General features: G+C 36.2%; 1 protein-coding gene across 5 annotated transcripts in view; it reads right to left on the reverse strand.

The window, feature by feature from the left end:
• The window catches only part of LOC129768524 (protein shank), a 379,358-nt gene that overhangs the window by 37,419 nt on the left and 327,597 nt on the right, over positions 1 to 14,342 (reverse strand). For 3 of the 5 annotated variants that reach the window (XM_055770234.1, XM_055770235.1, XM_055770233.1), the window contains one exon: positions 9,351 to 9,545. The exons of the other annotated variants lie outside the window; for them this stretch is intronic. In XM_055770234.1, coding sequence (XP_055626209.1) covers positions 9,351 to 9,545 — 195 coding nt within the window. The remainder of the gene's footprint in view (positions 1 to 9,350; positions 9,546 to 14,342) is intronic. 5 annotated transcript variants of the gene reach the window in all.

The raw sequence follows: 14,342 nt of genomic DNA on the forward strand, positions 1-14,342 counted from the left end.
ATGCTTCCAAGAAAGTTATAAAAAAGCTGAGGAGAGCGCGCAATACACTCGACAAAAAAATTAGAGGAACAGAGTGCGAAGTCGGAAATTTTAAGAGATTTTTGACATGCTGTAACTTCGTGAAAAATCAACGCATATCAATGGGACGTGCATCATTTTGAAGCTACAACTTTCAGGTATTATCATATCTTACGTACATATTTTTTTTCATCTTGGTGTGTGTAAGTGTAGTAGGCAGCAATATCGGATTCTTTGTTTTTTAAAGAATATTCTGGACTAACACTAATGTTTTGCTAACCAACTTAACAGAAAATCCAATTAGCTTTATCAATTAGCTTTTATTTGGTTCCAAGAATGTTCCTGTAGGACCTTCCCACACAGAGATATTTCAGTTTCGTCTTCCTTCGTCTTTGATGAAGAATAATTCAATAAACAATCAGGCAGTTTTGAAAACTGCACAAGAATTCTGCACAAGAATAACTTGTTACATTGACGAAAAAAAAAATTATTTAATTTTTTGCATCAATTTCAAAAAAGGTCCTACAGGAACGTTTTCGGAACCAAATAAAAGCTGGTTTATACGGTTAATTGGATTTGCTGTTGAGTTGGTTAGCAAAAAATTGTGTCAGTCCAGAATATTCTTGAAAAAACGAAGAAAAATCGATTTTTCATTTCTACCCGATATTGTTGTCCACTACTCTTACACACACCAGAAAGTTGTCGATTAAAAATGATGCACAGTTACAGCACGTCAAAAATCTCTTCAATTTTCCGACTTCGCACTCTGTTCCTCTATTTTTTTTTGTCGAGTATAGTTTCAAAACGGAAATGTGTAATACTATACAGCTATTCCATGCTAAACCGATATAGTGGTTCTCGGATTTTCGCAAAAATTGGTAGTTTTGTTCTTTAACGCAAAACATTTGACCCGGTTTTTTTTATTTTTTCATTAGAGTGACCATTTCCATTTCAGGGTAGTCAAAAAAAACGACTTTTTCCTCTTTTTTCCAAAAATTAATTTTTATCAAAAATTCATATCTTTTGAACTACTAACCGATTTAGATGATCGACATATCAAATTAAAGCCAATCACCTGGTATTTTTGAAAAATTACTACCACAGCAGAAAATTTGAATTCTGCTCTCGTTATTATTGACTGTATTCGTTTTTTATTGTTTTCATAGTCTCGGGACCAAGGGCGCTATATTTTTTTATATATTTTTCTGGAAAGTTGTGGATTTTTCACATAACATATCTCGAAACCAGAGAGGCGTTTTTTTGTTTTTGAGTTATGATTTTTCAAAGTTAACCGATGGTTCGAAAAATCATTTTTTTCATCGTTTTTCCAAAACAAAAATTCATAACTTTTGATCTACTGGACCGATTCAGATGATCGACACATAAAATTAAAACCAATTAGATAGTCTTTTTTGAAAAATATTAGACTTGCGAAAAATGGATTTTGATTTCGTAATTATTTATTGTATTAGTTTTTTATAGTTTACATGGTTTCGGGACCAAGGACGCTTTATTTTTTTTGTAATACTTTTCTTGAAGTTGAGGTTTTTTTACATAACATATCCAAAAATCAGAGATGTGTTATTTTTCGTTTTTAAGTCATGATTTTTCAAAGTTAACGAAAACGTCTTCGTTCAATATTTATATGCGACTAGACTGGATGTATGCGACTAGAATTCAATTAATCGGCAATTGTGTCATTTTTTCAAAAAAAGCTAGCTTATTAGTTTTAATTTGATATATCGATTATCTGAATCGGTCCAGTAGTTCAAAAGTAATAAATTTTTGAAAAAAGTTATTTTTGAAAAGAAAGTGAAAAATGATTTTTTGGACCATCGGTTAACTTTGGAAAATCATAACTCAAAAACGAAAAAACACGCCTCTCTGGTTTCGACATATGTTATGTGAAAAATCCTCAGCTTTTCAGAAAAATATAAAAATATATAGCGCCCTTGGTCCCGAGACTATGAAAACAATAAAAAAACGAATACAATCAATAATAACAAGAACAGAATTTGAGTTTTCTGCGGATGCAGATTTTTTCAAAAAAGATCAGGTGATTGCCTTTAATTTGATATTTCGATCATCTGAATCGGTTTGGTAGTTCAAAAGTTATGAATTTTTGAAAAACAAGTCATTTTTGGAAAAATGAGGAAAAGTTGATTTTTCGGGCACCCCGATAATGGAAATGGTCACCCTACTGAAAAAATAAAAAAATACGGGTCTAATGTTTTGCGATAAACAACAAAACTACCACTTTTCACGAAAATCTGAGAAACCACTATATCGGTTTGGCATGGAATGACTGTATAATTTTATTCCGCCAAGTTTGTAACGTTGATGACATAATCCATTGATAAACAGCGAATTCTGAGACTTTTGTCGTTTCTTCCATATGGTAGCAACCTTCAATCTGACGAATAACATTTTTTCAATGAAAAGAATTGTCCAAGTGTGACCACAAAGGTATAATTGAATCGTTTGTTTGAGAAAACCCATAAATGACATTTTTATCAAAATTTACTGTGTTGCCGTTTTTGAGTCCTTAACACATTGCGGACCGCTCACGAGATTTCTCGTGTTTCGCGTTCCGTCTATTACGGATGGACGACGAAATAACCCGTGTTTTCTACACTTGAAGGTTAAATCCTTGGTTTGTCAAGAATCTAACAAGGTCTATCGATGGTTCGCCTTCGTCTCATCCACATCGAAGGAAACGATCTCATTCGTGGAATCCGAACAAATGAAGCGTTCAAGTTTGCATCAAAATGTGCGATCCTTAATGTGTTAAGGGACATTGACCATCAAAATTTCAGAAAAAGTTGGGATTACATAGAGTCGTTTGTTTGAGAAGCCCCATAAGGCCGTGTTTCCAACTATCAACACGGGTGGCAGATTACAATTTCATTCATTGTTTAATGATGCCGTAAGAAGCATACGTAACTTAACTTAATTAGAATGTATTTGGATTCGGATTGAGACCCGGACATGACCCCGAAATGTAAGCATGGTGTTCGGCGGATACACCCAAACTAGCGTTGGCAGAAAACATGCCATCTTTGGCCATTCCCTGGTCATGAGAGTCAAATGCGCAAATAATGAGCTATTTTGAAGCTTAAAAATGTTTTGTATGTATGCGAGCAGACATCTCTTTCTGTTTTCTTTTCTCTTTTCATTTGGGATTGTGACAAAAAAAAGTCCATGCGACGTCAATGGGGATCGAACCAAGGCCGGCTGGAATGCAAAGCTATTTCACACTATCACGCTATCCATATAGCTGCCAGCGCTATTATAAAGGAACGTGATAATATTACACCTCGTCATAAAATGAAGTTGGAAGGTGTTTTTTAAGCCGATAAAGAAGAACATGAACGAGAATATATCTTTCTCTGTCTGGGCCGTGTATTTGGCAAACTATACGAAAAGCTTTCATCTAAAGGTGTCTCCTGTTTCGCTCCCTCATATTGGCTCTAGCATTTATATTATACAAATGATATACATGTATTGGGGAGTAGAACATTTTATGTTATCTTTCAGCTCATTTCGGGATGCCAGAAAATGAGCTAAAAATTAACTTTGGGTGTAGCAGAATACAAAGCGGAAGTCGTAAAAAGCGCAAGAATGAATGGAACAGCATACAAAAATTAAAAGGGAATGTTTCTAATCTCGCTACTGTCTAACGTCTTTTTTGGGGTTGGGGCCGAACAAAATATACTCTTCTTATATTTTGAGCTCAAACCCTTACATTGATGGAAAAGTGGTTTCACATTATATGTTTGGCTGCAATAACCGAACTTGATATCAACAATTAGGAGGACCAGGTCAAAATTTTGAGAAAAACTGTTTTTAGTCGTTTTCTCGCAAGTGTTTCAAATGGATGTATGGGGTTTCTCAAATAAACGATTCAATTCTTGTATGAATTTCATGAAGAGAACTATTAACGATATTCCCGTGCAAATCCGATGGCCACATTCACATACATGATCAACGCCAATGTCCAGCAAGGTTTGCCGAAAAGTGTTACAAGTTTTGAAGTTGAAGATGGAAATAGATGGAAATGTTTTTGAAGGCGCATGGAAAAAAAGATTTTCTTTAAAATGTGATTGAGAAAGATCGGAATGAATGTTTTACGATCAGCTGAAAACACTGATCTTGAAGCTACAATCTGGATTTGCTCCAAAACATCCACAAGCATTTGTTTGAAGGATTAGAGACTGGCGCTGATGGTCAGATCTGGAGCTGTTAACATATTGTCCTGTTACATTTTCGAAAGGCTCTGCAACATGACTGAAAAGAATCCAACGGACTTCTATTCGGATGATAGATCGGAAATCATTGCCAGGTATCGCGAGTGGTTGGTGCAGCTGAAATGCACCGTAATGCACGACATCAAAGCGGACACCAAGCAGATCCCCGGCCTGGAGTTTTTCGTCGGCAAGTCCCGCCTGGATGTTCCGGAGAAGTTCCGGAAAAAGAAGGTCGACAAATTTGCCAAGAAATACTTGCACCGAAGGAGGCAAATCCGTCAAACTCGCCAGAGCTTCTCCAATAGACGAATTATGGTCGATTATGAAGGGCGAAGGTCTTTATCAGTACTTTTAATAAACCGGAATAAAGTGGTAGCGGTAACAAACACTCGGGTTTACTTGGTTTATAGATGTGGGCAACCTCATTCGCTGCTTGGCTATTGAGCTGAGCAGTCCAGTCTTTCTTTCACCCCTCAAGCCCGTGGCAAGTTCGTTCGTTGCGATAGTGTACGCGTTCGCACTTTATTTTGCGCTCGCTTCTGGCGCTCCTTCAAGAGTGTTAGTAGAGAGTGAGAAGGACGAAGTATCCTCGTAGTGAAATGAACGGAGAACAAGTCAATCCGTTTGAAAAATCTGGCCTTTCCAGAACGCCGACGAATAAAAGTGATGCGGTAGAGAACTCGTTAACCCGCGCTGAAAGTGAGCCCGCTTTGAACAAATCGCCGGAAAATAGTAATTTCATCTTAAATGTGAAGAAACCAATAGACGATAAAAAAGTGCAAACAGGGATAGATCGCTATTTTAAAAGAAAAATGAGTCCCAACAGTGCAATCAATGGCAACGCAGCCAAAAAAACAAACACTACAGCCAACACAGTTATCCCTCTGAGCAATAGGTTCGATGCCCTTGCTCCGGTGAACGACGAAAGTGCACAGCAAAAAACTGTAGAACCAAAGCCCGCACCGATTTACCTGCGTCAGGTGGTAACTAGAAACGCGATTGACCTAGTTAAAAAAGTTATCGGTAGCAACAATTTTCTGTGCCGCAATGTGCAACGCGGAAACATTAGTGAACTAAAAGTGCAGTGCAATACGATTGACGATTATCGCAAAATTGTGAACGCGTTAGAGAAGGAAAAAACTCTCTGTTACACCTACCGCTCAAAAGCTTGGAAAGGTCTAACTGTGGTGCTGAAAGGCATAGAACAGGGTGTTTCACCCGATGACCTAAAAGACGTTCTAACCGATAAAGGTTTTGAAGTGGCTTCGGTTACTAATATGTTGAACCGACTAAAAAAACCACAGCCGCTCTATAGAGTAGAACTAGAGCCATCAATGAGGAAATTGAAACCGGGTGAAGTGCATCCAATTTATAAAGTCACCCGACTTTTAAATCGTGTAGTGATGTTCGAAGAGCCGCACAAACGGACTGGCCCTGTGCAGTGTCACAACTGCCAAGAATACGGGCATACCAAAGGTCATTGCAACCTTCCAGCAGTCTGTGTTCAAGAACAGCAACAGAAGCAAAAAAAGCAGCACTGCGGTGGCAACCACACTGCAAACTACAGGGGGTGCCCTGTATATACAACATTAAAGAAAAAAACCGCAAGAATCTCGACAAAAAGCTGCAACTAGCAGGCCTGCAAACTATCAGCCAACCCTGCAACCAACGGTAAATTCAGCCACACACCCGAAACCCCAACCTCCTGGTTTCACGCCTACACCTAGCACATCGTATAGGGATGCTCTACTCTCCCAACCTTCAATACCAATAATTCCTCCCGCGGACCAATTACAAGTATTTATGGGTTCAATTATGCAACTCATGACATCAATGCGAACAATGATGCAAGGAATGTTGCGCAGCCAGTAACTTCTCATCCAAAAATTGCAATGTTCAAAATAATTTGTTTTGAAAATCTGCTATTGGAATGCAAACGTGATACATAACCATTTGAATGAAATTAAACTATTCTTGAACCAACACGACATTGACGTTTTTCTTATCAATGAAACTCATCTGACGGATTACTACAACATCAGAGTCACGGGATATGAAACCTCAAAAAAACCTAAAACCTAAAACGACCTCAGTTACAGGTTCCGCCGTTTAGAATGCCCTCTGGTAATTGGGCCAGAAGTGACGATGAAAAAGCAGCAACTTTTGCAAACCATCTTCAAAAAGTTTTCACTCCGAATCAATCCGGACCTAATCAAGAAACGCTCGACTTTTCTGGTGCTATAAACCAAAACAAAATGAAAATCAAACATCGGCTGGTGAGACATGTTATCAATAATCATATCAATGTGAAAAAGTCACCCGGTATCGACCACATCAACGGATATATGATCAAGGAACTACCTGACCTAGCAATTAAACATCTCACGAGAATATTCAACGCAATGACCCATAAAGGATATTTCCCACAAGCATGGAAAATTTCGACCATCATTATGATTCCTAAGCCAGGGAAAGACGCACAGAAAGTGGAATCTTATAGACCTATCAGCATCCTTTCAATCTTCTCAAATGTGTTCGAAAAAATTATCCTGATAAAATCAGCGCCCGAGATTGAAAGATTAATCCCGAATCATCAATTCGGATTCCGAGCAGAACATGGCACTATTGAACAAGTGCACCGATTGATAGAAGAAATTCGTAGAGTATATGAAGGCTACACACAGCTATTCTCAGCACAGAACGATTGCTTCACGGGATCTCCAGGAACACATAACGGTCGTGGAAAAGTGGCTTCAAAAATGGAGAATTAAAGTAAATGAAACAAAATGTGTCCACGTTACGTTCACGCTTAATAAGAACACATGCCCACAAATCAAGTTCAATAGATCTGCAGTACCTCAATCGAATGGAATTAAATATCTTGGTGTACATCTAGATCGTCGTCTAACCTGGAAGAAACACATAGATGCGAAGAAAACGCAATTGAAGATGCGAGCAAAGCAAATACATTGGCTAATCGGGAGGAAGTCTAAATTAAAACTAGAGTTCAAACTACTTCTATACAAATCCATGCTGAAACCTATTTGGCATTACGGCTGTCAACTATGGCAAACAGCTTCAGCAAGTAATATCGAAATCATCGAAAGAGTACAAAATAAACTGCTAAGACAAATTACTGGCGCCCCTTGGTACATCCGCAATAGTGTCATACATCGAGACTTAGGGATGGCGACGGTTAAAGAAGAACTTCATAAATCGAGGAGGAAATAGCGTGCATCGCGGGAAAATTCTTGTAGGATACAAGAATTGCAGCATTTGAATTGGAGAATTTGAATAATTTGTCCTCAATATTGTATGATTTCTGAATCATCCAAATCCACTAGCAAGGCGACTCGGTCAACCTATGGTAACACGTCTGAAGAAAAAAACCTTAAATATTAACGTGGTCAAACGTTAGTGTTGTGCTCCAGCATACATGTGAAATTTTAACTGTAAGAATTGACAACAAACGTAATACTTTATTATGTTAGAACTAAATGTGTAACCAAATATTGTTATTTCCACATTATGGAAGATTCAATAAATGTATGTATGAAAAAAAAAGATGTGGGCAAAAACTAGACTCGCTGTAGCGGCTGCTTCAGTACCTCTTCGGCAGGTTTCTTCGGCGTAGCTCTTCGTGATAAATTCGTTGATTTTCGGGATAGGTGTTTCCGAGAGCCAATTCATTTTTCAAGATACTGGAGATAGCGTAATGCCATTGGACGACAATTCACCGTTAAAGGTATACTGCTTGGACAGACGGTGTGCCCAAACACAGCGGCTTTTCATTCCTTCCCAACTTGAGTTTCTCTGTTTAATCCTTGTCGGAAAGAGAATCTTAATCGCAGGCGAAATAGAAGTCACTTGGGTGAATATGAATATGACATTCTAGTTGAAACATCCTCGTTCCTATATGGGATGAGTTATCGTGGGTGTCGCGCGAAATTGATAATTTGTTCGTACGCGATGACTAATTTTTTTTGGGCGTTCTGTAGCAACTCATGATGCTTTAACTGGCACCCATTTTTTTCACATAGTTCAGACTGACATCCATTGTGCCACAGAGTCGACGTATGCTTCTCCGACAAAGGTCGAGGTGTCGAACTATAGCCCAGCGTGCATCGCGGGAAAGTTCTTGTAGGATACAAGAATTGCAGCATTTGAATTGGAGAATTTGAATAATTTGTCCTCAATATTGTATGATTTCTGAAAGAAAAATGGTTCTCGACGTTCCCATTTTTATCTTTAAAGAGGTTTGAGTCAACGATTTCTCCGGATCACAAACCGCACCAAAAAGTACATTTTTTGGGATGCGATGCATTGGCAGCTCTTATATTGCTTGTGGTTGTTCATCGGCTAAATACGGTAATTTTGCTTATTATTATATATTATACATTAAACCGAAAATGTGCTTCATCGTTAAAGAATATTTTTCGATAGAACAAAAAATAACACATTATTTTCAGAATATTGATTATTCTATTACAGTTTTGGAAATTCATACACAATTCATACAACCATAAGATGGCTGTATAACAAACGACAAAAAGGTTTTGACAAGTGTTGTCTAATGTAAATGAGTTCACGATGTTCAATTCAGGACGTCAACACGAAATTCAAGAAAAGTTTATGGTCGGTTTCGTGAACAATAATAGCTATTTACACATTTCAATTTTTATAAATTTGTAGAATGTATATTAATCGTCTTCGTTAAAATCTACACACGAAAAATAAAAAAAGAAGTATACAACACAAAAGTTAACAGATCTCTCTTCCTGTTATGATCTTATTTCGACCCCGTGGTACGATGCTATATGCAAGGTAATGAAGTGCAGCCCAATGCATTATTTTGTCGAAACATTCATAAAAGATCGAATAACAAAATAAACTACTAGAATAAGAACAGGTAGAGTATGAAGGGTCGGGGGGACCAATGAGCGGGAAACAATTCACTGCACAACAAAATCAGGGGCTGCAATACTATCGAAAAACAGGTCAGTCGAATGAGAAGAAGAAGGAGGAAGTAAGGGTGGGGGGGTAAAACAGACAAATACAACACATATAAACAACAGAGATAACTACCTGGTATGGTGTCTGATTGGCATAGTTTAGTGCGCCCCGGTTGGCACCGCGAAAGAGAAGCATTCTAGCGCAAGCCTCCTGATTGTTAACAGCGCAAACATGCAGCGGCGTATTGCCGGAAGCGTTCTGCCCATCCATATCCGCACCGTAGAACAGCAAGTGCTCTAGGTGATGCACTAACCCGTTCCGACAAGCCTACAGAATTGTTGGTTTGTTGTTGTTGTTGTTGAGTGTATATAATGTGTGCGAATGTGTTTTCATTGTGTTTATTATTTTTGCAATCATTTGGGGTCAAATCGTGTTTGGTTTCAGTACAACAGTAATAGTTATTTTTGTTCATTTTTTTGGTTTCCAAGAGTAGTAGTTGTTAAAATCGTTATATTCGAACGCGGGAAGAGTCGTGTTCGATGGAGTGGTCAGTGGAAGATCGTATGTAGGAAAAAGGAAAAAGAGAAAAAGAGAAGAAAAAAGAGAACCATTAGAATATTGATTACGTTGCTAAGATTAAATTTAATTGTTTCCACGAGATTCCTAACAATGGTCATTGTGCGCGCGCAGAGCTGATAATCGAACAAAATATCTCTTTTTTCTAGGAGAAGGATAAAGCAGAATACAGAGAAAGAGCAACTAATCTAAAAACAAAACAAAACAAAACAAAACTAGGTTCTTTTAGTATAATTCCTTCTCCAAAACAAAACAAAAACCAAATAGAGTAATGATATAAATACCGAAATTCCTTGAGTGAAGAATCCACCGAGAAACCAATTAGTTTTAATTTTGTTCAAATTTTGCATATTTTTTCCTTATTGAATAGTTTTAGAAGCGTATTTTCTAATTGCGTCCTCAACCCACCTATTCTCGGGCATACGGTCTGTCAGACCGAGGAGGAGTACAGGAGGGTTGAGGCGTACCATCCTGAATTAAAGTGCTTTAAAGATCATTGTTATTTCACCGATTTTGCAGAAATCATTCTTTTTTTTTTTTTAATTTGTAACTTTTACACCGATTGACCAATTTTTGATCTCCTACCATCAAATAAGAGGTACGGCCTTGAACTTTCCAAACAAAAAAAACACAGACAGTACTCTGAATGTCAATTTCTGGTCGGAGCATTTGAAAGTATTCGTTTTTATGGTTTTTTGAGGTTTTGAGACCAAAGACCTAATTATTGACATCATAACTGGGAAGCATACACACATCAAAACCTCAGAAAGGTTGAGGATGTTGTGTGTCTCATCTGTCTCGAGATGCTCAATTTATTTCCGCGCAAACAGTATGTATATTTTTGTTTGCTTTTGAGATATTCTTTTCGTTTCATTTTTGCCAATGTTCTTTATGACCAAATATACCCATTTGCAGCTTTTGAACTGTTTGATCGATTCTCGAGCCAAAAAACAATTTTCCAGCAAAAAATATTTATATAAACTGTCCAGAAATAAAATGGAAGACTGTGACCCAAAAGTTTACTTTTGGACGAAGAATTGAAGAAGCTTTTGAGAAGTCGCATTTCTAAGTGGAGAAAATGCAGAAACAAAATTCTTCGATGCCAATCTTAAAGTGAATTTTGCAAATCTTAATCGTTTACAAAAAACGATGTAGCAATATGATTCTAGTGATAATTCAAATTATAAAAAAATTAAAGAACATCTTATCCATTTTTTAAAGCAAAGTCTATTTTGAATTGAGTTCAGTTTAATTGAGTTGAAGTTTAAATAAAATAAAAAAAAAAACAAACAAAAGCCCTTTTTATAAATTATGCGCACAAATTTTTCTTTAGTTAATAACTCAACTGCAATTACGTTCCAATTTGAGTTTGCTATGGAATCCGATAAATGAGGTTCTAACCTATCTTGCACATTGTCAAATACAACAGGGAATGAGTTTGCAGCTAACTTATGACCAAAAGAGAGAGTCTATGTAGAGAAATCGATGATGTCACTTACACCCCTTTCATTTTGAGCCCCTCATATGATCACTAAAATGATATTACTTCAATATTCTTGCAAATAATTGAAATTTGAAAAATTCACTAATAGGTCAGATGGAAGTTATTTTTCTAAAACTTCCTCATCCTGGAAATACGATCAACATTTCGACTACGACTTTAAATTTCCACGTTACAAATATAAAAAAGACATTTGAATAGGTCAATATTTATTGATAAGTTTTTTTCTCTCAATAATTTTTAAAATTTCTGTAGAAATTCAGAGTAAAAAAATATTAAAAAAATTTTTTTTTCTCAAAAAATATACATATTCGACATTTAAACATTTGTCCAAGGCGTCAAATTTCCATCTTTTATAGTTTCTGGAATATGTTGCAGTTTGGAGACTCCTGAAAACATATTTCTTTTGAGAAGTCTGTTTACGCGAGACTTTATTTATTAATTCTCACGTTTGATATATTCTTGATATGTTTCTCAATAGCTAAAAAAGTTAGTGAAACATGTCAATCGCGATAATTTACTCAGAAAAATGTTACGAGTTAAACAATAATTTTACAAAGAAAACATGAATAAGTTGTTGCTAGAAAAACTTTCTGCCTGTAAAAGTGCCCATCTTCCGACTTGTGACTTGTTGCAAATTGTATTGAAAAATCAGATATTTTTTTAAAAAATTTTTTGTAGTTTTTAAAAAAATGATATTTTTTTCATTAGCCAAAATTTTGTAGGTATTATAGTTTTTGAGCTAGAAATTTTTGTAAAAATATAAGAAAAACACTTTGGCCCTATTCAAAAAGTAGTCTGATTCTTTTTTGGGCATTTCAAGTACGCAAAGCTGCTTAACCCTCTACCGCCCAAGTTTTTATTTATCTAAAAAATCCTACTCCACATTTATCTCGAATTTCCGACTTTCAACATACAATACTACTAGCAGAAAGCTGCCAGCATAAAAACAATGTGTATGTATGATAGATGAAAATATTCTAAAGACGTAGAGGCGAATGAACTGAAAAGTTTAAAGCCTCTTTAATCCAACATCATCATCATCTAAAGACGGCGCCAGTGGTTGTGTGGTTAGCGTAACAGCCTCACAATCCGATCGGTCTGGGTTCAATCCCAGCTGGCGTCGTTGGGATTTTCTGAGGCGATAAATCTCTGGTTACGTCTTCCTTCGGAGGGGAAGTAAAAGAAGTTGGCCCGGCTCATGAGTTGTTGAGTCTGATAGGTAGGAACAGGTGGAGTCGCTTCCCTGATGTCGGTGATTGGCACTAAAGTGGCGGAAATAGGCCGACGAAAAATAAGCGAAGATAAAAAAAAAATCATCATCTAAAGACGTTCTAGTGGGGGTGAACATTGAAAATAATGTCTGAATAATTTGAAAAGAGAATCCGCGAAGCCCGTCTAAAGGCGGGCTTGAGCTCTAGAGGGTTAAAAGACACCCACGACGTTTCACTGCAATCTGAGATGGCATGAAATTTGGCTTTTCTACGATAAAAACTTGCCCATACAACTTTTAATTCACATCAGGACCGCTTCGCTTTTGCGGATCCGTTATTAGACATGGAAATGCTAATATGACTCAATATTTAGAAAGAAATATATATTATTAATAAAAAGGTTTATATTTATGAATTGCTGATACATAATATGAATGTTCTCAAATTTCATAAAAAATATCAGACCGGGTTTCGAGACCTCAACAACTATAAAAATAATAAGTAAGATTTTAAGTTTTCATCTGAAAGTATCTTTATGTTTTCGCCAGGTTGGGTAAGCATGTGAAAAGTGCTCCCAAATCAAATGTAAAATTGGTGCAAAATATTATGTAAAATTAGCGTACCAAATGAGAAATTCAGGTATTTTCTTGGCATTTTGACATTTATTTTTCTTTTAGTTTTGAGATCCAGTTCTGCCCTAATTTTTTCGTATGTGTTTTTTGGTATGTGTGATTTTTCAGAATTTTTCTAGCATTACACGACAGGGAAAATGTTATTATTATTGCATTGTTTACCGAAATCTCAATTTTCTAATTTTCATTTTAATGTGTTCGTACGTGTTTTCTAATGTTTGTAAAAATTTTCAAGCATTGCGCTGCAGAAAAAATATTTCCTACATTGTGTATTTTGAATTTTTTTTTCCTGAATTTTGAGCGAAAGTTTGAATCTAATTTGTATTTAAATGTATTCGTAACGTGTTTTCATCTGTTTATGTGAGTTTGTTCAAAATCCTTCGAGCACGCAGCACGCAGTATTTGTAGAACACCATATTTCTATGAGGCTGCGGAAAAATCGTTACTCGATAGTTTTTTTTAAACAGTAATTATTTTGATTTCACCATTGTAAAAGAAAACATTCGTGAGTGAAAATTATGAAGATAAGATAATTAAGCTTAAATAATCTGAAAGGGTCGGGACAGAGTTTGCTTTATTTGGCGTATAATTGTTTTATCTAATACCTTAATTTTGGTGATCGTGAAAAGAGCCGATGCACAGTGGAGCGACTCCATACAAATGCTGGGCAAGCAAAAAAAGTGTCGTTAAATGCGAAAAATACATGGTATTCACATAATTTCAGGATGCTGAACACGAATCTGGCATCCATTTTTTTGTTTTTAGGCCATCCATAAAGCACGTTATCTAATTTTTTGTACTTTGTGGCACCCTCTTCTACGCAGTATTTTTTACATTTCTATATAATTTTATTATCTTTGAGCAAGAGCAAACTCACTCGGCGTTGAAAAAGATCATGTAGTATATGGACGACCCCTCAAATCAAACAAGTTCTGCTATAAATATAAATGATTTTTTTTATTACAAATTAATACAATACAATTAATAAAAAACAAATCAAAACAATAATCTTCTTCTTCAAAACTGCCATCAGATTCATAATCATCTTTTTCTGATTCAACAATTGTGTCCTTCAATAGAAATATTACTTCACCTAGAAGTTTTCTCCTGTTCAAGATATGTGTGGTGAGGTGAGAAGATTGACTATGTCATGATTAGTATTTTCTCGACTATTTTTATGAGTGAAATTTGGAAATCATTA

This window comes from Toxorhynchites rutilus, chromosome 2 (assembly GCF_029784135.1).
Source record: "Toxorhynchites rutilus septentrionalis strain SRP chromosome 2, ASM2978413v1, whole genome shotgun sequence".
Taxonomy (NCBI): domain Eukaryota; kingdom Metazoa; phylum Arthropoda; class Insecta; order Diptera; family Culicidae; genus Toxorhynchites; species Toxorhynchites rutilus.